Source organism: Miniopterus schreibersii (assembly GCF_964146895.1).
Source record: "Miniopterus schreibersii genome assembly, chromosome: 8".
Lineage (NCBI taxonomy): Eukaryota > Metazoa > Chordata > Mammalia > Chiroptera > Miniopteridae > Miniopterus > Miniopterus schreibersii.
Genome location: NC_138109.1, coordinates 54,684,753 through 54,709,506, shown reverse-complemented (window position 1 = coordinate 54,709,506; position 24,754 = coordinate 54,684,753). Strand labels below are relative to the sequence as shown.

At 36.7% G+C, this 24,754-nt stretch overlaps 1 protein-coding gene across 1 annotated transcript in view; it reads left to right on the top strand.

The window, feature by feature from the left end:
• Window positions 1-8,963: 8,963 nt before the first annotated feature.
• ZNHIT6 (zinc finger HIT-type containing 6) overlaps window positions 8,964-24,754 on the top strand; it is a 46,764-nt gene continuing 30,973 nt past the window's right edge. The window contains exons 1-5 of the mRNA XM_081143704.1: window positions 8,964-9,801; window positions 10,953-11,018; window positions 11,113-11,219; window positions 11,305-11,390; window positions 16,756-16,859. Coding sequence (XP_080999830.1) covers window positions 9,137-9,801; window positions 10,953-11,018; window positions 11,113-11,219; window positions 11,305-11,390; window positions 16,756-16,859 — 1,028 coding nt within the window. The 5' untranslated portion in view covers window positions 8,964-9,136. The remainder of the gene's footprint in view (window positions 9,802-10,952; window positions 11,019-11,112; window positions 11,220-11,304; window positions 11,391-16,755; window positions 16,860-24,754) is intronic.

Below are 24,754 nucleotides of genomic sequence, written 5' to 3'. Positions count from 1 at the left end.
AATTTAGAGTTGAAATTCAAGAAAACTTCTCAGTTCTTGAAGCAAACACTGGAAACCCAGTTTCATAAAAAGGACATTCTTCCTGAAGGGATAAAGATCTTCCTTAACTATTAGAAAATAAAAAACATTATTTAAACATTATTGATATATAACATTCAATTTTTCTCAGTGGAACATTTGTAAAAGAGGTTAAGGCATTTAACTATGAATACAAATGCCAAAATAACTATATAACACATTCACAGTTAAAATAATTTTTAATTGTTCCCAAATATTTCCTACATAATTCAGTAAAGCAAAAAAAAATTACTACATATTTTTCTTTCTGTCTTTCTACAATGAAAAAATTAAAAACACTTGGTACAAAACCTAATTGGTAGACACCAAAAAGGTTTTGGTTTAATAGTTGAAAGTGAGAAATTAATACATTCAGAATGTATTTAGTTTGGTTTCATAACTAAGTATTCTGGCTAGTTAAACTTGCTGGTTTCAGGCTTCGGATATGCAAAAGATAATAAATATTTTTAGAATTTTTTTCTGAAATATTTTTAGAAATCTATTTCATGTACTTCTCTGCAACAAATAGTGTATCCCTTCTATATTAGGTCCTGGATTCCTCTGTTGGACCCTCTAAACTACAGGCTACAGGCATGGGGAATGTCCGGCCCACTGGCCCTGCCAAGGCAACTGCAGGCGGGACTCGAAATTCAATAAACCTAGGAGCTTTTTTCAAAGCTAATTTTTAAGTTAATAATTTTGTATGGCCCTTGAATGATGTTATAAATATCCAAATGGCCTGTGGCAGACAAAAGCTTCCCCACCCCTGCTAAAGGCTCATGAATTAAGATTAAACCTCCTAAATTATGATTTATTTGTTTGATCCAAATCATGCTGTGCCAATGATAGATGCAGTCAATTCCTTGGAAACGGTTACTTGTGTTGTCGTAATAGGCCCACCCAAATCACGGTGTGTCCCTCCCCTGCTGGAGAATCATCGTACCGGGAACCAACCTGTGGTTTCTGCCTGACCACTTCTGCATCCCAACCTCAGAACCCAAGCTCAGGAAATAAATCTGGCTCCTGATCACCGAAACGATGAAGAAATGCAAGCTTCTCTGGAAGGCTCGTAAGACCTTGGCGACCTGGCCTCCGATTACCTCTCAGCCTTCTGTCCCTCCTTTCCCAGCAGAGCCAGGACACGCCAGCCGCCCCTAGTCAGGGCACAGCAGCCACTCATCCGAAGGTACAGTTTTTCAATCCACTTTCTGGTCTCCCTCCTTGCCCTCCTGGCCAATTCCCACTCACTCTTCAAGTTAACTCCTTGGGAAAACTTTCCTAACTTTGCCCGCGAGGAGCGCGTGCCGCTTCCTCTTTAGGGCTCATAACATAGTCTGCACTTTCTTCAGTGAGTGGTTACTGCTCTTCACGTGCCTGCCTGCCTTCACTACACTGTGGCCTCCCTGAAGGCAGAGGGTGGATGTTAATGTTCAGAATCACACAGACTATCCCAGCACACGATGCACATAGGTGTTTAAGTCCTTCGTGTCTTTATGTTTTATTGTGCGTTGTGAACTAGACACTGTGCTCTGAGTTGAGAATTCAAATTAAGCAAAAAAGGCAAGGTCCCTGTGCTCAAAGTGCTTACTAACTAGGAGAGAAATTGATGTTCATCGAATGGTAATACTCATGGATATCTAATCACAGTGAGCAATAGGTGCTCTGAAACACACGCTCGGACCCAGGCAGGAGCACGGGGAGGGGGGGCCAGGGAATGAGGAATGCTCCCCGGTGGAAGTCATGCTGACTTGGTATCTGAAGGATGACTAATAGAAATGAGGTTGAAGAGAAGATATGGGCCGGAACATGAGGAATCTTTGCAAGGCCACAATAAGGATTTATTTCTTTATTTTAAGAGCAACAATCAGATGCTGAAGGGTTTTACAAAATTGACATTATCAGACATGATTTGCAAAGATGCTCAGACTGCAATTTGGAAAATGAATGGAAGAGACAAAGATTTATTTACTGAGTTAACAAACACATTAGCTAATTTTTTAAAGTATAGTTGACATAAAATATTGTATTACTTTCAGGTGTACAAAATGGTGATTTTACATTTTTATATACCTTATGATGTGATCATCATGATAAGGCTAGTAACCATCTATCACCATATAAAATTATTACAATATTATTGACTCTATTCCCTGTGCTCTACATTATATACTTGTGGCTTACTGATTTTATAACTGAAGTTTGTACCTCTTATTTCCCTTCACCTTCTTCACATCCCCTTAACCTCCTTCCCTCTCACAACCATCAGTTTGTTTCCTGTACCTATAAGTCAGTTTCTGTTTTGTCTTATTTATTTTGGTTTTGTCTTTTTAGGTTCTACATATAAGTGAAATCATACAGTATTTGTCTTTATCTAACATATTTCACTTAGCATAATACCCTCTGGATACATCTAAGTTGTCACAAATTGCAAGATTTCATTCTTTATTACTGAGTAACATTCCAGTGTGTGTGTATCTTCTTGATCCATTCATTTATTCATGGACACCTAGGTTGTTTCTATATCTTTGCTATTACAAATAATGCTACAATTAACATAGATGTGCATATATTTTTTTGAATCAGTGTTTTTGTTTGCTTTGAATAAATGACCAGAAGTGGAATTGCTGGTTTATATGATAGCTCTATTTTTTTATTTTTTGAGGAACCTCCAACCTATTTTTCATAGTGGCTGCACCAATTTACAATTCCAACAGTGAATGAGGGTCCCCACTTCTCCACATCCTTGTCAACACTTATTTGGTGACTTTTTGATAATAGTCATTCTGACAAGTATGAGGTGATGTCTCATTGTGGTTTCTATTAGCATTTTCTTGATGAATAGTGATGTTGAGCATATTTTCATATGTCTAATGGCCATCTGTATGTCTTTTGGGGGAAATGTCTATTCAGGTCCTCTGCCCATTTTTTAATCAGATTGTTTTGGTTGGGGGTTGTGTTTTTTTCTCTGAGTTGGAGTTCTTTATATATTATGTATTTTAATCCCTTATTAGACATCTCATTTGCAAATACTTTTCCCACTCAGTATGCTCTCTTTTTGTTTTGTTGATGGTTTCCTTCACTGCACAAAAACTCTAACTTGATGTAGTCCTGTTTGTTTACTTTTTCTTTTGTTTCCTTGCCCAAGGAGACATACACAAAAAGCTATAACTGATGTCAGAGAGTTTACTAGCTATATTTTCTTCTAGGAGTTTTGTGCTTTCAGGTCTTTAATAACTTAAGTATTTAATTCATTTTGAGTTTATTTCTGTCAATGGTGTATGAAGCTGGTTCATTTTCACATTTTTGCATGTATCTGTCCAGTTTTCCCAACACCATTTATTGAAGAGACTGTCTTTACCCCATTATATTCTTGTTTCCCTTGTCTTAGACTAATTGGCCTTATTGGCATGGGTTTATTTCTGGGCTCTCTATTTATCTATGTATCTGTTGTTGTGCCAGTACAATACTATTTTGATTACTATAGCTTTGTAATATAGTTTGAAATCAGAGTGCTCATTCTTGAGTATTCACATTATGGTAACCCCATCTAATTTGAATTTGAATTACATCTTCTAGTACTGTCTAATAGAAACGTATGAGCCAGATATATTACTTAAAAAGTAAAGAGAAACAGTTGAAATTCATTTTAATAATGCATTATACATAACCTGATATATCCAAAATACTATCATTTCAACATGTGACCAATATAAAAATGTTATTAATGAGAATTTTACATTTTTTGTACTGGCTTTAAAATCCAGTGTGTATTTTACACTTACAGCATATCTCAATTTGGATAACCACATTTCAAGTGCTCAATAGCCACTGTGGCTAGTGGCTGTCATATTGGACAGTGCAGTTGTAATCCCTTCACCTTCACCAAACCTGACTATACATCAGAAGAACACAGAGACACTTGTTAAAAATATTTCCCAGCAGGAAAGCAGTATAAAGTTACCTCAAAAAAAAGTAAATACGGAACTGCCTTATGACCCAGCAATTCCACTTCTAGGAACATATTCAAAGAAACCTGAAATACTAATTCAAAAGAATGTTTGCAATCCTATGTTCATTGCAGCGTTACTTACAATAGCCAATATTTGGAAGCATCCCAAGTGCCGATCAGTAGATGAGTGAATAAAAGAGCTGTGGTACATTTACACAATGGAATACTACTCAGCCATAAAATAGTAAAATCTTACCTTTTGTGACAGCATGGATGAACCTAGAGACTATTATGCTAAGTGAAATAAGTCAGAGAAAGACAAGTACCAATCATTTTACTTACATATGGAATCTAATGAGCAAAATAAACTAACAAACAAAATAGAAACAGACTCATTGATACAGAGAACAGACTGACAGCTGTAAGAGGGGAGGGAGGGTTGGAGGGCTGGGTGAAAAAGGTAAAGGGATTAAGCAAATAAACTCATAGAAACAAACAATTTATTAAAAATTTTTAAATTTGCCCGGCCGGGCGTGGCTCAGCGGTTGAGCGTCGACCTAGGATCCAGGAGATCAGGGTTCGATTCCCGGTCAGGGCACATGCCTGATGTGTGGGCTCAACCAATGACTCTCTAATCATTGATGTTCCTATCTCTCTCTCTCCCTCTCCTTCCCTCTCTCTGAAATCAATAAAGATATATTTTAAAAAATAAAAAAATAAAATTTTAAATTTATTTTTATTGTTGAAAGTATTACAGATGTCCAATTAAAATTTTTTTTAATTAAAAAAATGTATTTCCAAGCAGCTCACTACATTTTGGTTAAATACCTCTAGGAGAAGCCCAGAAATCTGTTTTTGATCAAGTACACCAGGTGATGCTGATGCAGCAGTCCGTGGACAAGCACATGGGGATTACTGCATTGCCTCGAAATTGTGAATATAATGAAACCTCTTGCATCCTGGGAACATAAGAGCAACGTCATTGGAAGCCCAGTAGGGAGGATCTTGGAACAGACTTTGAATCATTTCAGAAGTTTATTACTATTATCTAAAAGTTCACTATGGAGAATCCCATTCCTGAAAAGACAGCAAAGTAACAACACTATTGCCTCCTGGAATCCCCAAGTCTAATCCTGAAGACGTTATGTAAGTGAGAAGGCAGTGATGGATGTTGGAGCCTAACTCGGGAGCTCTGAGGAACTGCTAAGAACATTAAAGGGAATTGGGTCCCGATGTGGTGAGGAAAGGAAAGCCTGGAGTCGTAGATTGGCACTGTTGGAGGTAAGGGGTAGAATAGAGAGCTAATAGCTCTGATTGTGCCCCTTTCTACCCACACTGCCCCAGTGGATCAGGGCCCACCCGACTCAAAGTGGGCATGAAAACAGCAGGACCAGCCCAGCACCTGCCCGAGGAGGAAGAGTAACATCAACAGAGCTCATAACTGTGAACACAGGTTGGCTTGGATCAGCTCTTTCCTTCTCTTTCTTCATCCTGGGGTCTAGGCACTGCCACAGAATATAGTAGCTCTTGGAAAAGGGATGACAGATGCAGCGGTAACCTGAGGGGCATGTTCTCCACGTGGAAGGGCAGATTGGGACTAGAGGAGCCCAGGTTGCAACACCAAAGGCTTCCTACCCTGAGGCTCACCCGCTCTCCTTACCCATTTCCCCCCTTTAAAAACCACTTAGGCTTTTGATACTCCCTTTTCAAGTATGAATTATAGCTCAAGTTGCTGATATCCCCAAGGAAATATGAGATCACAGGGGAAAATATTACATCTGAGGAGTATAATTCCATAAAAAAAAATTTGTTAGAACGCTGGACAGTTTGTACTGAGGAGCAGAACTGATGGACCAAAAAAAAAAAAAAAAAGTAATAAATTTTAAAGGAGTAAAAGAAATAACTCCAAAGAGGTAAGGGAGAATATTGTGAAACAATAACAAGCTGAAGGTACTGGTAACGAAAAACATATTAATTGAAATGAATTTAGTGGATGGGCTAACGAAATTGGATACCATCAAATAAGGTAGAAATTAGTTGGGGGACTCTCCCAGAAAGTCTCCAGAAACAATAAGGAGATAGAAAAAATAAAATTAAAAGATATGCAGAGAATCCTGATAACAAAACCTAACAATATTACATAAACATACACAGAAACTCCTAAACAAAAAATTAACTAATGGAATCCAAATATGTATAATAAAAAAATACATTTAGAAAGCTTGCAGGATACGAAATTAATATACAAATATCAATTGTATTTCTATATTCTAGCAATGAAAAAACCCAAAATGAAATTAAGTAAGTCCTTTAAAAATCACATCAACCAGTAAAAATACTTAGGTATACATTTATCAAAAGGCAAGCAAAAACTCGTATAGTAAAAACTACAAAGCATTTTTAAGCGATATTAAAGACAATCTAAATAAATGAGTGACATTCTCTTTTCATGGGTTGTAAGACACTATTGTTAAGATGCCAATTCTCTCCCAACTGATCTATCTGTTCCACACAATTCCTGTCAAAACCCAGCAAGTTCTTTTGTACAAATTGATAAACTGATCCTAAAGCTTGTGTGGATGAGTATCTAGAGGAGCCAACCCAATTTTGAAAAAGAAGAGCAGAGAAGAGGACTTAATTATCCTGTTTTAAAACTTACTATCAAGTTATGGTAATCAAGAGAGTGTAGTGTTGGTGCAAAGACAGGCATACAGATCAATGAAACAGAATAGAAAGTCCAAAAATAAATCCTTATATTTGTAGTCACTTAATTTGTGACAAAAATGTCAAGGCAATTCAAGGAGGAAAAATAGTCTTTTCAACAAATGGTGCTTGGACCATGAAATAGTTATATGCAAAAAACTCAAAACTATTACTCTGCACTATATGCAAAATTGATCATAGACCTAAATGTAAGACCTAAAAGTATAAAACTTCTATAAAATATAAAAGAAAATCTTTCGGATCTAGGCCTAGGCAAAAATATACAAATGGCAAAATATTAAGGAGAGGGTTATTGCACGTGACCAAAGGGTGCCAAGAACTAGCAAAAGTGATGATGTCAACTTTGTTCTCCACCATCTGAAAGAGGAAGCATTAGGCTGTTACCAGGAGGATTTTCAAAACTACTGGCAGAATGAGGAAAATAACACATTTGTAGAATGCTTCTATTTACAGTTATTTCACATACATTTTCTCATTTAATTCTCAAAATAGCCCTGTGAAATAGGTATAACTATTTCTGTTTTACGGATGGAAGAAATTGAGACTCAGTGTGGCAACAGAGATTTAAACCTAGGGGATTTTTCTTCATAAGAGAACACTGCCCAGCTCAACCTGCTCTTCTCAAACAACTCTACAATCACGTTTATACTAAGTGCTCTTACCTCCCTTATTTTACTGATCCAATCAGATTCTTTTCCCCAGACATTTGGAATTAGACAATAGTGCCTCTCCATGACTATGTGCACTGAGGATATATACACCTGTGAGTTGTGGAGTGTTAACAAGGTAATGGAGAAAAGAGACAACTGGCTTTAAAGAAAAAAGAATGAAACTGATTCAGGGAGAGGAGGCCATGTGGCCAGAAGCAAACACACATTCACACTGTGGTAGCCACAGAGATGTGCCACCCAGATCCCCCTTGGAAGGACTTGCTACCCAGCCGCAAGGATCAGGCCCTCTCTGAGGCAGCCTGCATCAAGTGGCTTAGTGAGGCCAAGTCTAAAGTTAAGAGGCAGTTCTGCTTGGTGTGGGATGCTCTAAATGAAAACGCCTTCTCCAAAGCTAACCATCAGGTTGGCCAAGGCTTTGTCAGGCCTGCATCACAATTCAAATTCTCTCTCTGGCCAGTCCTGCTTCTTCCCACTTCCTTTCACAGGTATTGATCCCTAATAACTCCTCTTTCTGAATAACCTAACGTGAACACATCACAACACATATCCATACAAAATAAAATTCAGACTTCCATGCTTTCTGGTTCCTGGTTCCTGCCTCTCATGTGGACACAGCTGCCTTCCACTTCCTGGCCTTTACCTTAAGCTGCCTCAAGGGCAAACAAAGGGCTTTGACCAGTAATTTTCTGTTTCAGTACTGCCACTAATAGTCGTGTAATTTGAGCAAATCATTTTCTTTCTCTGCGTCTTTGATTTTTCTTACTTGGCCATGGAGGGGTCAGGAAAGGCCCTTCTAATCCTTACTCTTATAGTCAACCAAACAGTTGCTTGCTGAGCCGCCAAAATGGTTTTAACCGTCCTTAATATACACTCTCTAGTGACATTTCAGTCTCGGTTAAGATGCCTTCCTAGAAAACAATCCCAGGTTTCCAGCTATTAAACTGAACTCTATCATTTTGACCAAAAAAAAACCCCAGCTCCGAAAGCAGTTAGAGGAGCTGCACCAGGATGTGGGCTGTTAGGAAGAACTGAAAGAATACAAGTTCTGTTCTACCGGAAACCTATCGGGATTCCCAGTAATAACAGCCACCGAATCCTGACTTTGTTTCGGTCACGGCCAGCTTATTTCCACGCACGATTCCATTTGACCTTCACAGTGACACCAAGAGATGTGCAATGCTGTCGCCTCTAGGGCATAGGTGAAGAAACTGAAGCTAGTTGAAGCGTAACATAAGATACTTTTTCCATTTTCAAACAAGATGAGATTGAATCTTTAATACGGATCAGGGTGGGTCTTCCCATTTCGAGACTGTGGTTTAGCTTCTCCCCCCGCCGGGTCGTCCAGGCTCCTAGATCAGAGAGTAGAGCTGCGGTCGCGCGCACAGCGCGGGGCGGGGCGGGGCGGGGCGGGGCGGCCTCCCCGGGGTAAGGGTTTGGCAAAGCCCCGCCCCGAAGGCGGGATGACTGGCGGTGGGCGTGGCCTCACCCCAATTCTCTCACGGGACCAGGGGCGGACCACCGTCGAGCCGTAAAGAGCTCTACGAGTCGTGAAGTAGCGAGGCGCGGAAGCGTTGCTTTACGACGGTCTGGAGAAACGCACTAGGTTGGCGTCCACGGCTTGTGACTTTTTTGCACGTGGGCCGCTGTCGGCCTTCCGCCCGTCGCTCGTACCTATCGGTGTGGACCAGCCACATTGAACGATAGAGGCGCAGCGGAGGCCAAGGGTCGTGAGCTGATGGATTTTGCTGCTGAAGATGAAGCCACGTGGGGAGGCGGCCTCCAGCGTGGAGCTGAGGGGGCGCGGCTGCGGCTCGAGCCGGGTAGGGAGGGAGTCCCGGGCCGCGCCGGGACGGAGGAGGCCCGCGCTGGAGAGGCCGGGAGCGGCCTGACCGGAACGGAGAAGAGAGGGGATGGAGAAGGAGGAAGCGGACAGAGGGCCGAGGAAATGCCAGTGGACCTAACGGTTGTGAAGCAAGAAGTTACGGACCCTTGGGAAACGGAAGACGGCGTGCGGGGTAGCCAGTGGATAAAGCAGGAGGTGGAGGATGGGCCCGAGGTGAAGGAGGAGAAACCAGACGCACTGGAGGTGAAGCAGGAGGTGGACAGCAGCTTGGCGATCAAAGAAGAGAAGATGGATGAGGCAGCGGTCAAGGAAGAGAAAGTGACGGTGAAGGAGGAGGCGGCGGACTGGCTTGAAGTGAAGGAAGAGAGGAAAGATAACTTGGAGATAAAACAGGAGGAGGTGCTTTGGGGTCAGAACATAAAAGAGGAAATGATGGATGAAGTGTGTGTAAAAGAAGAGAAGTATTTCCCGAAGAAAGAAATGTTGGCGGATACAACGGTGAAAGAAGAGCCTCAGATAGATTCTGTGGGCTCGAAGCGGAAACTGGCCATGTCGAGGTGAGGCGGGGAGAACCCACTGGGGAAACAGAGCTGCGGAGCCCTCTCTTGTCTAGTGTGAAGGAAACTGCACGACCAGCAGGGTGTAGAAAATGAAGCACGAGTTTGGATCTCTGGAGCCTGAGTGGTGGGAGTGGGGAGCAGGGAATTGGGGGTGGAGGATTGTGTCAGGTAACCACAAATTCACTCAAAATATGTGAGGCTGGTGGTGTCCAGTGGGTCAGTCGTCAGATGAAAATTCTGGGGACCAGAACCCTTGAACCAAATTCTGGCCTGACTTCCTATGCTCTTGACTCAGTATTTGTTTGAGAAAGGAAAGATGGGGAAAAGTCCAATAAAACCAACAATGATAAAGTGGATTAAGTTAAAATTAGACAGAAATGCACTTGAACTCATCTGGTTGTTTAGTTTTCTGTGGGTACTATGAATACTCATTATTTTTATTTAATTTTCCAGTAGTGTGTGGTCACGTGACAGCACAGGAAATAAAAGAGTGAACAGATTCTTGGGACTTTTACTATCTATAACACAGTAGGCGAAATAGAAGTAGCTGTAGTTTGGTTGTTAGTATCCCAGGACCCTAGAAGAGCAGTTGAAGGCAGATAGTTGGTAATAGCATTCCTAGATTATTCTGATGCCTATTCCAGGTTGGGTGTGTAGTTGAGGAAAAAGATGCAACTACTACTCTCTGAATTTGACTGTATCTTACATACTTTTACTGGTGTGTGTGCCTGTAAGATATCTAAACATAGCTCATGGATTGAACTTCTGGATATATGCACACACTCAATCGTTAAGAGATTTCCAGGAATTACAAGTTAAAATGTCATTGAATAATCTCATTCTGTGATTATAGTAGTAAAAGAAGTCAAAAGTTAGATGATTTTTAAAAAAATCTAATACACGTTTTCTTGAATTATATATCACTAACAACATTGTAAATGTAGTTGTCGTTTGGAGACAGTTTCCTAGAGGAGAATTGTCTAATGATGTTTGACAGCTATCAAGTATTTTATCAGAGTTACTTGCATATACTTTTTATGACTATGTCTGTAAACTGATTGTGATGAGTAATTGAGATTAAAATTTTATAAACAAATAGGTAGAATCAATAATTGATAATTGATTAAGTTTCATATGGGCTTTTGTAGATGTGAAACTTGTGGTACAGAAGAAGCCAAGTACAGATGTCCACGTTGTATGCGGTATTCCTGCAGGTATATGTATATATATATAATTTCCTGCCTTATTACCTCTATCTGTACCATTGTTACCTCAGAGTATAAAAGTACCTCCTCTTTGTCTCTTCAGTTTGCCCTGTGTAAAGAAACACAAAGCAGAACTGACATGTAATGGAGTTCGAGATAAAACTGCATATGTTTCATTACAACAGTTCACTGAAATGGATCTCCTAAGTGGTAAGCTATCTTATGCATAGCAGATTGATGCTTCCTGGCCATTGGTATATGTCGTTTGTTTATTTTTCTGTTTTGACATTTTTAGATTATCGGTTTTTGGAAGATGTGGCAAGAACAGCAGACCATGTTTCCAGAGATTCTTTATTGAAAAGACCATTAAGCAATAAACATGTAAGTATTTCTTCTAATCCTTTCCAGTTAGAATTCCTTTTAATTAATTCGATTCTTTTTTTTTCCCACTCAACAAATGTATTAAGTGTCTGCCATGGTCCAAGCCTATTCCAGTTACTGGGGATACAGCACTTACCAAAACAAAGTCCTTCCCCTCATGGAGCTTGTATTGTAGGGAGAGAAACAGGAGTTGAATAGAAAAACAAATATATAATTTCAGATAGAATTAAATGCATGTGGAAAATGAAGGCACAGGAGATTAAAGAAAATGAGAATATTGTTTGTTGGGAAGAGGTTGTGGGGGTACTGTTTTCAATGCAGTGGTGAGGAGAGGCTTCTTTGAGAGAGAACATTTAAGCAGCAATCTGAATGATGAGAAAGAGGCAGTCATGTGAACATTTGGAGGAAGACTATATATACTAGGTAGAAACAAAAGCAGAGACAAGACTGAGTCAGGAATGAGGTTGGTGTGTGTGTGTGAAGAATTAAAATGAGCATAGTGACTGAAGTGCAGTTGAGAATGTCGAACCCTGGTTCTAATTTATTCTAAGTGAAACGAGAAGCCATGGGAGGTTTCTAGTGTTTGTTTTTTGAAAGCACTCTTGTTGCTGTCTGGGAAATAGACTCTAGTGGAAGATTGGAAGCAGGGAGACCAGTTGAAAGACAGTTGCTGTGGTTCAGGTGAAAGATGATGGTGGCTTAGATAATGCTATTAGAATTATTAAGAAGTAATTAGATTCTGGATTTAAAGGAAGAGCTAACAGGACTTGCTGTTTTAATACACATAATTTTTTTTTTTTTTTTTTGGTTTAATCCTCACCTGAGGATATTTTTCCCATTGATTTTTTTTTTTTTTTTTTTAGAGAGAGTGGAAGGGAGGAGGGAAGAAGGGGGAGAGAGAGGACGAAACATCAATGTGAGTGAGACACATGGATTGGTTGCCCCCACACCCACCCTGACTGTGGCCAGGGATTGAACCTGCAACCTAGGTACGTGCCCTTGACCTGGAATCCAACTCACAATCTTTGGTGTGTGGGCCAATGCTCTACCCACGGAGCCACACCGCCCAGGGCTCAATACATGTAATTTTCGTACTCTCAACCCTTTTTTTTTTTTTTAAATACTCGCCCGAGAATATGTTTATTGATTTTAGAGAGGAAGGGAGAGAAAGAGAAACATTAATTGGTTGCCTCTCATACGTGCCCCAACCAGGCACTGAACCCTCGACCTTTCAGTGTAGGGGACAACACTCCAACCAATTGAGCCACACAGGCTAGGGCTCATCCCTTTTTCGTTCCTTGAGCACTATTCAGAGTTAAAGCTTACATATTTGAAATATTTCGCAACTGCCATTGTTTCAGAAATTCTTTAATATTGTTATTAAATCATGTCATGGAATTATTATGTTCATTTTTCAGAGACTTTTAAGATTGAAGTTGCAGAATTTTAATACCTTTTAAACAGCTGCTTTTACTGGTGTTTTTAGTACAGACATTACATTACACATATCTGAAAGAAAGTTTATCATGCATCAACTTTTTTCCTCAAGCTTAATTAGGCACATTAAGATTCTACTTAAAAATTAAATTACTTTTTAGTTTTTTCGTTTTTATTGCGAAGTACGGCATGCACATTAAAAAAGCATAAAAGAACACTGTTCAATGAATAATTATAAAGTTAACATTAATGTAATTACAATTCAGGTCTAAAATTAGAAAATTCACCAGATATTCAAAAGTTCCTTGTGTTCTTCCCTGATCCATTATTTTCTTGGACTTTGGATTTTCTGTAATAACAAAAGAAAAAAATTAGGAATAATTTGTTTATGAATTGTGATTTACATGTGCACTTGTTTTTCTGGGGCTTATACCTGGGAGTAGAATTGCTTTGCTATGGGGTATACATATCTTCAGTTTGACTAGATGTTAACCAAAACATTTTCCGAAGTGGTTATAGCAGCACACTTCTAGTAGTGTGTAAATGTACCTATTGTCACATCCTGTCCAATACTTGATTTGGTCAAAGTTTAAAAATGTTTGTCAGTTAGATGGCTGTATAATTTTATTGTGGTTTTTAATTTTCAGTTCTCTGATTCCTAATGAGATTGAGCACCTTTCAAATATTTTGTTGGCCATTTGGATTTTCTCTTTTGTGGGATACCTGTTCAAGTCTTCTCCTCATCTTTTCATTGGTCAGCTTTCTTTTTCTTACTGTTTTTTAGGAACTCTTTGTGTTTCTTGGATGCTAGTTGTTGGTTGTATGTGTTACAAATATCTTATTCCATTGTTTGGTGCTTTTTTTTTTTACTCTATAGTGTCTTTTGGTGAACAAATGTTCGCAATGTTAATGTAGTCAAATTTATTATATGTTTTGTTTATAATTAGTTTTGTGTGTTTATGAAGAAACCTTTCCCTACCTTGGAGTTATAAAGTTATTCTCCCATAATTATTTTCTGAAAATTTTTAGTGTTGCATCTTACATTTATGTCTGTAAACTACCTGGAATTGATTTTTGTGTAACATGTGAAGTAGAGGCCCCATTTAGTTTTCCATATGGATAATCCACTTTAGCACCATTTATTATAAAGCTCATCTTTTCACTATTGTTCTGCAGCACCATCTTTATTATATATCAAGCATCCATATATCCTTGGGTCAGTTTCTGACCAGTCTGTTCCACTTCTCTATCCATACCAATACTATACTGTTTCAATTATTGTTGTTTTTTGGGGGTTTTTTTATTGAAACTTGCTATCTGATAGAGTAAGTCCTCCCACTTTGCACATTTTCTAGAGTATGGCTATATTCTTTGTAATTCTATACAAATAGAAAGAATCAGCCTGTTAATTCTGTAGCCCTCCCTGCCCCAACTTGGGAATTTTGATTGGGGTTGCATTTGTTTTATAGAATAACTTGGGTGATTAGACTTCTTTATAGCACTGAATCTTTAAATCCCTGGCTATGTTGTATCTCTGCATTTATTTGTGTCTCCTTTAATATCTATAATTTTCTCAGCAGAGGTCTTACACATTTTTTGTTAGATTTATTCCTGGGCACTACTTTTTCATGCTATTTTAAATAGCAAATTTTCTTTTTAATTTTATTATCTCTTTGCTGGTATTTACAAATGGGTTTTTTTGTTGTTGTTTCTTTTATAGGAAGCAACCATATTAAAATCTGTCCCAGCACCTTATCTATAGATTTTTTAGGTTTTTTCTGTAAATAATTCATCACAGTTTGTTCCTATCCTTAGTCTTTTAATCTCTCTCTCTCTCTCTCTCTCTCCCCCCCCTCCCCCTTTCTCTCTCCTTATTAGAATAGCTAGGTCTTCATATTCAATGTCAAATACTAGTGATGATAGTAGATATTTATGTTGCAAATCCTAAGTCCACCCCTAGGCTTAATAGAAGTATTTTGCTAGAAGGGTTCATAGGACTCAATATACAGTTGTACTCATGGATATAATTTATTACAGTGAAAGAGTACAAAGTAAAATTAGCAAAATGAAAAAACATTTAGGGTAAAGTCTGGAGGAATTCAGCCATAAGCTTCCAAGAGACCTTTGCCATTGGAGTCACACAGCACACAGTTAATTCCTCTGGCAGTGAGTTGTGGTAACACGTGTGAAGTATTGTCTATCAGACAGAACCTTTTAAGGATGACAGTCTCAGGCCCACTGTGTTAACTCTTCTGTACATCTTTGTTTAGTAACTCCTGATCATAGAGGGAAAAGTTTCAAGATTTTACCATGATGTTTGCTCTTAATTTTTTTGTAGATATAATTTGATATTTAGAATAAGGAATTTCTGTATCCTTATGTTCTGGTTATGTCTTTTCTAAGTACCATATAATTGGGTTCCAGTTTTTCTGTAGTATAAAAACTGTAACTTTTAACTGAACCATTAAGTTCATTTACATTTTGATAAAATTACCTATATATTTGACTATTTTTTTTAATTTTTCTTATATTTTAATTACAGGTGACAGTCAATATTATATTAGTTTCAGGTGTACAGCATAGTGATTAGACATTTATGTAATTCAAAGTGATCCCCCTGATAAGTCTGGTACCCCATCCCTGACACCATACATAGTTATTACAATATTTTTTACTATATTCCCTATGTTGTACTTTACCTCCCATGACTATTTTGTAACTGCCAATTTGTACTTCTTAATCCCTTCACCTTTTTTACCCAGTTCTCCAACCCCTCCTCCCACCTGGCAACCATCAGTTCTCTGTATCTATGAATTTGTTTCTATTTTTGTTCGTTTATTTTGTTTTTCAGATTATAACGTAAGTGAAATCATATGGTATTTGTCTTTCTCTGTCTGACTTATTTCATTTAGCGTAATACCCTCTAGGTCCATCCATGTTGTCACAAATGGCAAGATTTCACTCTTTTTATGGCTCAGTAATATTCCATTGCATATATACACCACAACTTCTTTATCAGTTGTCAGTTGATGGACACGTAGGTTGCTTCCATATCTTGGCTATTGTAAATAATGGTGCATGAACATAAGGATGCATTTGCCTTTTCAAATTAGTGTTTTGAGTTTCTTTGGTTAAATATCCAGAAATGGAACTGCTAGGCCCTTCTTGGTCTCTTGTTATATATAGCCTTTGTTTTAAAGTCTATTTTGTCTGATATAACTATTGCTACTCCAGGTTTTTTTTGTTTTGTTTTCATTTGCATGAAAAATTTTTTTTTCCCCATTCTTTTACTTTTGATCTGAAGTGGATAATCTTTCTTCTTCCTTGATCATATTACTTCACTAATCTCTGGGGTAGACTAGTTCATCTCAACCAACCCAGGTGGTTAGTGGAACAACACATGTCAGAGCCAGAATGTTCTCATGTCCCATTTTATACAGCCTACAACAGTGGCTACTTTAAGTTAATCCTTTTACTAGACAGTGCCATGATTCCTCCCCTGAGTGAACTACCTGTCTAGTATATATATGGTATAAAACCATCAGTAAAAGAGAAAGAACTGTGTAGGTAGCCCCTATGATTGCCAAATGACTTCTGTTTTTTTGAAATCCTTCTCTTGGCTCATAGAGCATAGAGATAAAAGCACAGGCTCTGGAATTACACAGACCTGGGTTTGAATACAGGCTCTATCTCTCAGAAATAGTTGTATAATGTTGGCATCTCATTAATTCTCACTGCTAGAAGGGGGGTAATAGTACCTGTTTCATAGTGTTGTGAGGATTAAATAACATTGCTGCTTAACACAGTTTGTGAAACATAAGTATTCAATAACTTTTAATTATTACATTTTGAAAGTTATTTTATTCACTTTTGAATTTAAGGCATTTTAAAATTAATTTGTCTGGGATTTTTTTGTTGTTGTTGTTAGATGCACTTTATGAAAAATCGTGCCCGGAGGCAAGGTATTAACTTAAAACTTCTACCCAATGGGTTCACCAAGAGGAAAGAAAATTCAACATTTTTCGATAAGAAGTAAGTTTCTAACTTCTTCCTTAGTCGGTCAGGTGTTCTGATTTTATCGGAAACATCTTTTAAGGTTTAGTTTGATATAGAGGTACCAAAAGTGTGGCCTGTGAGCTCTTTGTTATTGGTCCATGAAAAGATAACTATACAATTTGAAAATAAACATTTAGAAACTTAAGCTAGTTTTGTGTCATGTGACTCTAATAAAAATTTGGGCTTGCATTGTGTGTATGTGTGTCCATCTCTCTGTCTCTGAGACCAACGATGCTATGGAAGTTTTTCAGAGGCTTAGGGACAAAACAATGAGACAAAGCAGGACCCGTGCACAGTTTTAACCAGAGCAGCTCAGCTTTTTATAATCATTTCTACTTTGGGATTCCAAATAAGATTTCATTTTAGAGCCAATGATGGGAAACAAGGGGACTTGGGAAACTTTTACTCGGCAGGGAATGAGTACAGGTAATACAAAAGAGATCAGTATGCTGCTTTCTGCAAGTGCTAGATCATAAAGGCCCCAATAGTACAGAGTTACTGTAAGGATTCCAGAGTATTGTAAATAGCCCACTAAATTATTGGATACCTATCAAAAGGCAAGCTTCTGGGTTTAGACTAAAAAAAACCCGAGTGAGTCCCTTCTTTAGTCTCTTAGTATGCGTGAGAACTTGTACAAATTACTTCCTTTCTCTGAGCCTCATCTGTGTGATGTGGGGATTGTACTAGGTAAACTCTTAACATTCCCTTCCAATTTTACTACTCCATAAATTGAAAAGACAGAGCATCAGATTATTATAACCTTCCACCTTTTCAAAACATTATAAGAAGGTGATGTTATCCATTTATTTTTAATATGTTTCAAAACATAAATATTTGTAAAGGTGGTTTTCCTTTTTCCTGGTTGGCTTCCAGAAGTAAAGTAATGCCTTCAATTTATTAAATGTGAGATGATTCCTTTGTACATTTTGAAACTAACATATTTGGAAATTGACATAATTTGTTTGAAATTTAAGGTAACTGGTTTGTGCCATAGCAAAAATAAAGGCACACTTTTCTTCTGCAGCTAGCTTTTTTTTCTTTAACAATATAGTATGGACCTCTTTTCTTGTTAATGCAAATCTGTCTCATTATTTTTAAGTTGTTTGCTCCAAATATGACTACTATATATTAATTTATTTAATTATTCCCATATTCATGAACACTTAGCTTATTTCTAGTTTTTAATTGTTACAAATAATGTTGTAATAAATATTGTTGAACAAATTGTTTTGTGTGCTTATGTGATTAGTTCCTAGGAAGCGGAATTACTGGGTCAGAGACTACATGGCATTTAAACTTTTTAGGGAAACTCCAAGTTGTTTTCCCCAAAAAAGTACCACTTTGTACCTTCATCAAAAAAAGTATCAGAGTCCCTATTTTAGTTATATCTGCACTTTAATTGAATATTATTGAACTTTTTTTGCCTATCTGATTATCTAGAGAGGCTGATCTCTTAAATTTTTTATTTCTTTTAAGATGTGCCTATTTATGTCTCATCTTAGACTGTTAAATACATTTGAACATTTTCATCAATCTGCTTATCCTTTAATTTTGTCTTCCATTTTTAATGCATTTTAAAGAGTTGTAAAAAAATTCTGTTAAACATAGAGATAGTAACATTGGAGTGGTTAAAGACCACAAACTAGAGCCAGGCTGCCTGAGTTCAGATTTCTCTGATCACCCTCTTCCTGGCTCTGTAATCTTAAGCTAATGTACCTAACTGCTTTGTGCCTCGGTTTCCTCTTCTGTAAAATGGAACTAATAATAAATAAGGGTTAAACCAGTTTTCATTTCCATTTGTGGTAGTGTATGAGAATACCTGTTTAAACATCTCACTAGTACTGAGTTGTTTCTTTTTTTTTTAAATTTTACCCATTTTAAAGATTGAAATAATATTTTGTTTTAATTTGACTTTATTTAATTGCTAGTGAGATATGGAATATTTGCCCACAAGTTTTAGAGTGATATCTTAAAATTTAATTAGACTTTAATTTGATATGCTAAGTTAAGATGATCCATTATTCATAGAACCATTTTGGGAGTCAGTTCAGTGAGAAAAAAATTGAACCTCTGTAACTGAATTTTTCCATTTGTTCATTGTTAAATGACTCATATTTTCAAATGAAAAATGATTTTGCTACTCACTGAATTTAAAATGTCCGTCTTTAGATGTTGGGTGGTAATAAAGCATTAACAGGAGTCCCCAGCTAAGTTGAAAGCCATACTTAAAAAATATTGCTGATTAGTCAGCTTGGAAATTTCTTCAGTCCCAATATTTTGTTCATTCTTGTTCAGCATTTTCATCAGTGATTCAGATCTTGTCACTGTTAACATTTTGAGCCAGAGAATTCTTTGTTGTGAAAAGCTGTCTTGACACTACATTTTGGGATGTTTAGCAGTATCTCTGGCCTCTACCCTCTGTTGTGACAATAAAAAATATCTCCAGACATTGCCAGATGTCCCCTGAGGTGGGGGCAGAGGAGAGGGGCAAAATCACCCTTATTTAAGAAGCACTGATTTAGATGAATATAGAAGACATACTTGCTGAATTTAATGCATGGCAAAATCAGGATTACAGAAAAATTTGATTGCTAAAAGGTAGTTATTTCTTACAAGATAAATAACTAAGGCACCCTGTACTGTAGGGCTAGAATATGAAAAAAAAATAAGGTCTTGTACTTTAGGGGTAGGAAAAACCCCACTTAGAAGTACCTTCTTTGGGATACCTGTGTTTTCTGAGCCATTCATGTGCAAATGCCCAAGGTTACAGATGACAGTGTTATTTGTTAGGAAGAGTGAAGAAGCAAATACTAAATCTCTTAAAAGAATTGTTTTCAACTCTGTTCTCTTGTGTTTTTCAACTTTCAAAAGTGGCTAAGGCTTTGACTCAGGTAAACCTGTATTTACATATTGCCTCTACCATTTGGTACACATTAGGTGACCTTGGGCAAAATCAAACTTACTGGGTTGTTGAGGTAACTGAATGAAATAATACCATAGTACCTGGTACTTAGTAAATAATATACAGTGACAATTAAAGGTCTACATTTTCTTATCTGAAATCCTTGGGATATAGTACATATACTGTATAATATTCACCCCTAAGGGATCTGTGGCAGCATTGCGTAATCAGATGATACTATTTCTGTAGTGAAACCTATAACTGTTCACATTATAATGGGTAAATAATGACTGTAAATGGGCTCGGTCAGGTTTCGTTGCACAGGGAGTTATGAAAACACTTTTAGTTTCTGAGATTTGGAGATTTTGGAATTGTTGATATGAGATTTTGGTCCTACACTAAGATTTTTTATTACTCCATAGGTAGTAAATTCACCCTTTGTTTCAGCAGCTTGAATTATATACTTATAATACAGTCAAAACTCAAATTGAAGTTATTTAAAATCAAATGTTAAAATGGTAACTTTTGAGCAATCAGAGTGAAGAATTCTTTGGGTATTTTTGTAGCTTTTCTATAAAGTCTGAAATTATTTCAAAATAAAAAGATTATTAAAAAATTTAAATACCTCCACATTAAACGTGACTCATGCATCATTGTGACTAATTACCTCTGTAGAACTGTCAGCATGTTATGTAGCAGCAGGCACAATAGGCATCTTAGAAGCAGGTTCATTCTAACCTGAGTATCCTTTATGGCAGGAGTTTTTGATCAGTATCACTCTGAATCTCCTGAAGTCACAAAAAATTATGTGATGTGTGAATTTTTTAAGAATAGGAACTGTAATTTTCATTTTATAGGCAAAATGGGATGTAATACTAACCAGTCTGTGAAGTCAAAAATATAGCACTTAATAGCAATGAATTTTAGAAGACTGATGAATTTGCAGGAACATCATAATGGATAGCTTAATGAACAAAGAAAAATTAAGGGATGCTTATGTTAAGAATAATTGAGCCAAAGTAATACCAACTTTATCTATTAAAAAGAGGACCTTGATATGGAAATGTGTCCAATAGAAGGCCCTCCTACTTACTTTGGAGCAGATCCCAAACTGCTTCTATAAAATAATGACTCTTTCAGAGATAACTCCTTATGTTCACTTTTACCCAGTTCTAATCAAAACCCACTGAAAGAAAATTGAAGGATCTATATGAAGAAAAATGAAAGTCTACTGAGTGACCTAAAAGATTTGAACAAATGAAGAATACCTTGTTCTTGGGAGATTAAATATTTTAGAAATAACATTTATTTCTTAAATGAATGATCTTTAAATATGGTGTGATCCTAATAAAAATACTAATGGGATTTTTGTTGTTATTGGTGTGGGATGATTATTATTATTTTGAGAAGAAGAAAAGGGTTCATGGTAAAATGACTGAAGTTCATTTTGAAGAATAAACATGAGAGAAGACCAGGAAAAACCTGAGAAAGAAGAGTAATGAGGCTAGACTCATTAAAATTTATGAAATTCTAATAAAGTTTTATGGTGTTGACATAGAAATCTACAGTTATCTTAGATTGTAGAAAATAAACACGGATATTTGGTACTCTATCACATGATTAAGATAGCATTTCAAATTAATATAGATAATTACTTATTCCATAAATGAGTTTGAGACAGTTGGCTTTCCATTTGGTGGGGAAAACCTGGATCTTTACTAGAACTTCCAGGTGGATCAAAACTTAAAGTGAAATTTAAAAATAGTGGAATATTTTCATAATCTTGAAGAGATGAAACATCCCATTAAAGCCATAAAGGGGAAGAAAAACTAAATTTACATAAAATTTTTAAAAATTGTATGGCAAAAAAAGATTATAATAAAGTCAAAAGACTAACTGGACAAAAAAATCTTTATCATATAAAGGATACTAATGCATTAATAAGAAAAAAGACTAGCAATTTAATAAGGAAAAGGGCAAAGGATAAGAATATATGGTCATAGAAAGATGTATATGCTATAAGCATATATTAATAATGTCTAATATAATGAAGGTATGGGTTAGCCAGGGCATTTTCCTCTCCCACTGATCTTGAGAGTATAAATTAATAGTCATTTAGAAGACAATTTGGTAATATTTATCAAAATGTTATATATACCTACTCAAGGAATTTAGCCCACAAATATATTAGTATAGTTCATAGAGATATATGTACACATATATATGTCCCAGTAGTGTAAAAACTCAGTAACCTCAGGTATCCATCAGTATGAGACTGAGTTAAATTCATGATGGTAGCTTCATACAGTGGAATTCTGTGCAGCCATTAAATAAAAACAGTTAGATGTAGAAGTACTGTCATGGAATGACATCCATGATATATTCAGTGGGGAAAAAAAAATGCTGTAGTTTAAACAACTATCTAAAAGAAAGAAAGCTCACTTTTTCTGTTGATATAAAATTTGCATGTAATGAAATATACATATAAGTATGCATTTATTGGGTCTTGCCAAATGCATATACCTATAGACCCTAGTCCTTATTAATATAGAGAATGTTACCATCATTCCAGAAAGGTTTTTCCTAATTAGCTTCTTTTGCCACTGTTGAGAATACTGTTGTTTTATATAGTTGTCTGTGTTTTTAATTGCTTTTAACATCTTTGCCTTTGGAGTTTTGCAGTTTCACTATGATGTGTATCTTCATGTGATTTCTTTTTTATTTATCTTCCTTGGGATTTGTTGTCCTCCTGAATATGGCAGTTCTGGAAAATTCTAATGAATTACCTTAATCTCTTAATTTCTTTGTCTTTGCTACATTCTAGATAATTTATTTAGTTATATCATCCAAGTTATATTCTCTCCTCAGATGTGTCTAATTAATCTGATCTTTAGCCCATGTTTTCTTTGTTTTAGTTATGGTTTTTATTTCTAGAAGTTCAGTTTCTTTCCCAAATCTTTGTGGTCTTTTAGGTAGAATTATATTCCTTTCTCATGTTTTAAGCTCCCTTTTGTTCACTAATTTAGGATATTTATTATCTGTGTAAGTAATTCCAGTATCTGAAGTGCTTGGAAATCTCTTATTACTGCCTGCTGTTTCTGTTGATTCTTGATTATGGTGGATTGTGTTTTGCTTTTTGTTTTTCCTAAAATTATGAACTCAAGTTCATTGAAGGTAGTATGCATTTGCTTATGCCAGATACTCTGTGGCAACAAACCAGGACCCTCTTTAATTTCTTAGTCTGAAGTTTCTCAGATAACACTAGTAGTAATAATCTGAACCTCAAGCCCATTTGAGAAAGCTGTAGTTAGGCATTCCCAATTGAAACCTTTCTCCCCACCCGATCTGCCACCTTTCCTCCCTAGAGCCCAAGCTGAGGGTGACAAGTTTCCTTATTGTTTCCTTTTACCAGTGGGCAGTGTTTTTCTGGTTCACCCTTTCACTGATTTTATGTAGTGATCTCAGTTTGAAGTTTCCAGTTTATGTGGGCCCAGGATCTTGCCTCATGTCCCCAGGAGCTGTTGAAACACAAGCTTCTTGGTTTTGGAAATTGGCAAAGGCCTTCAGAGCACGTGTACCTTAAGCATTCCACTATGGTTTTCAATTCCTGCTTCCTTTTGACCCTAAGATTTGCTACTGGGAGAGTTTTCAGATTATCTTCTCTACCATGTTGCCCTAATTGCTTTTAATAAGCACTGGCCCCAGTATAAAGGTAGGTCATTAGTGGGCAAGAGGTGGATCCAGAAGACATGGTAATTACTGTTTACCCTGCAATTCTACTTGGAATTTGCCTGATAGATACAACCATATAAATGGAAAATGTAATATGTATAAAGATATTCAGTACAACATTGTTTGTAATAGCAAAAAAGTAGTATGAATCTAGATATTCATCAATAGTCGGCTGCCTAAATAAATTACAATATACCTTTACAATGGAAAAAGTATGAAACAGCTCTAAATGTACTAATATGCATCAACTGCTAGAAATATTAACTGAAAAGAGATAGATGCAGGACCATGTTCGTTGTATGCTACCATTGTATGGAAATAAAGTTTTTATACACATATGTTTATATTATAATAAACTGGTAACAGTGATTATCTTAATTAAGTGAGAGATATTGGGTAGAGATGGACAGGGATGGGAATTGTGTACCCCTTTTGTATTTCTTTGAATTTTTAGACCATGTGCATGTAAATCTTATTTTAAGAATAAATAAATGATTTTTTAAAAATAACAATTTAAAAAGACATTGATAGATATCGGCAGGACCATTATATATTTTGACTTGTAAATATAATCTTTGAAGAGTATTCTGATACTATCATGAAATTCCAAGTTTTTACCCATAGTTGCCACTCTTTTAATTGTGTTTTAGTGTTTTGCTACAGGAAGCCATGGATATCAAACCTAGAGACTGTATGGTGCTTGTATAGCATGTCTCATTTGGCTGCATAGGTTCCTAGTTTTATCTTCCTGGCTATTTGGGTCTGAGGATTCAACAGTGAGATGGGGAATGTACTTTGACTTGTCAATTGAAAAAAAGAACTGATACCCTTCCCCAATAATATTGTTAGCTTAACTCCAGGCTTGGACTCTTACATGTGGACTAACTACCCATTCCCCAGAAATGGACCTAACTTTTGACTTTCTCCCCCAAATTTGTCTCCACCTGACCTCAACCCTTCTTTCTAAGCAGTCCTATCCTCTTTACCATTTATTTACCACTGTCAGTGTAGAACTGAGTTTTTAACTTCCTTTTGGCCCAGAGATCTTTAGCTCTGTGTCTATGGGTCTCTCTTAGATTTACATATTCAGATAGTAAAAACATGCCCATTATTAACAAAAGTGTGAATTAATATTTGAGCTCCAGTCCTGTTTTAGAAGCTAGCCACTAGGTGTCTCTCTTGTAAAGAAATAACTTATTATGGGTTGAAAAGTTATTTTTTGTTCTTTGGATAAAAT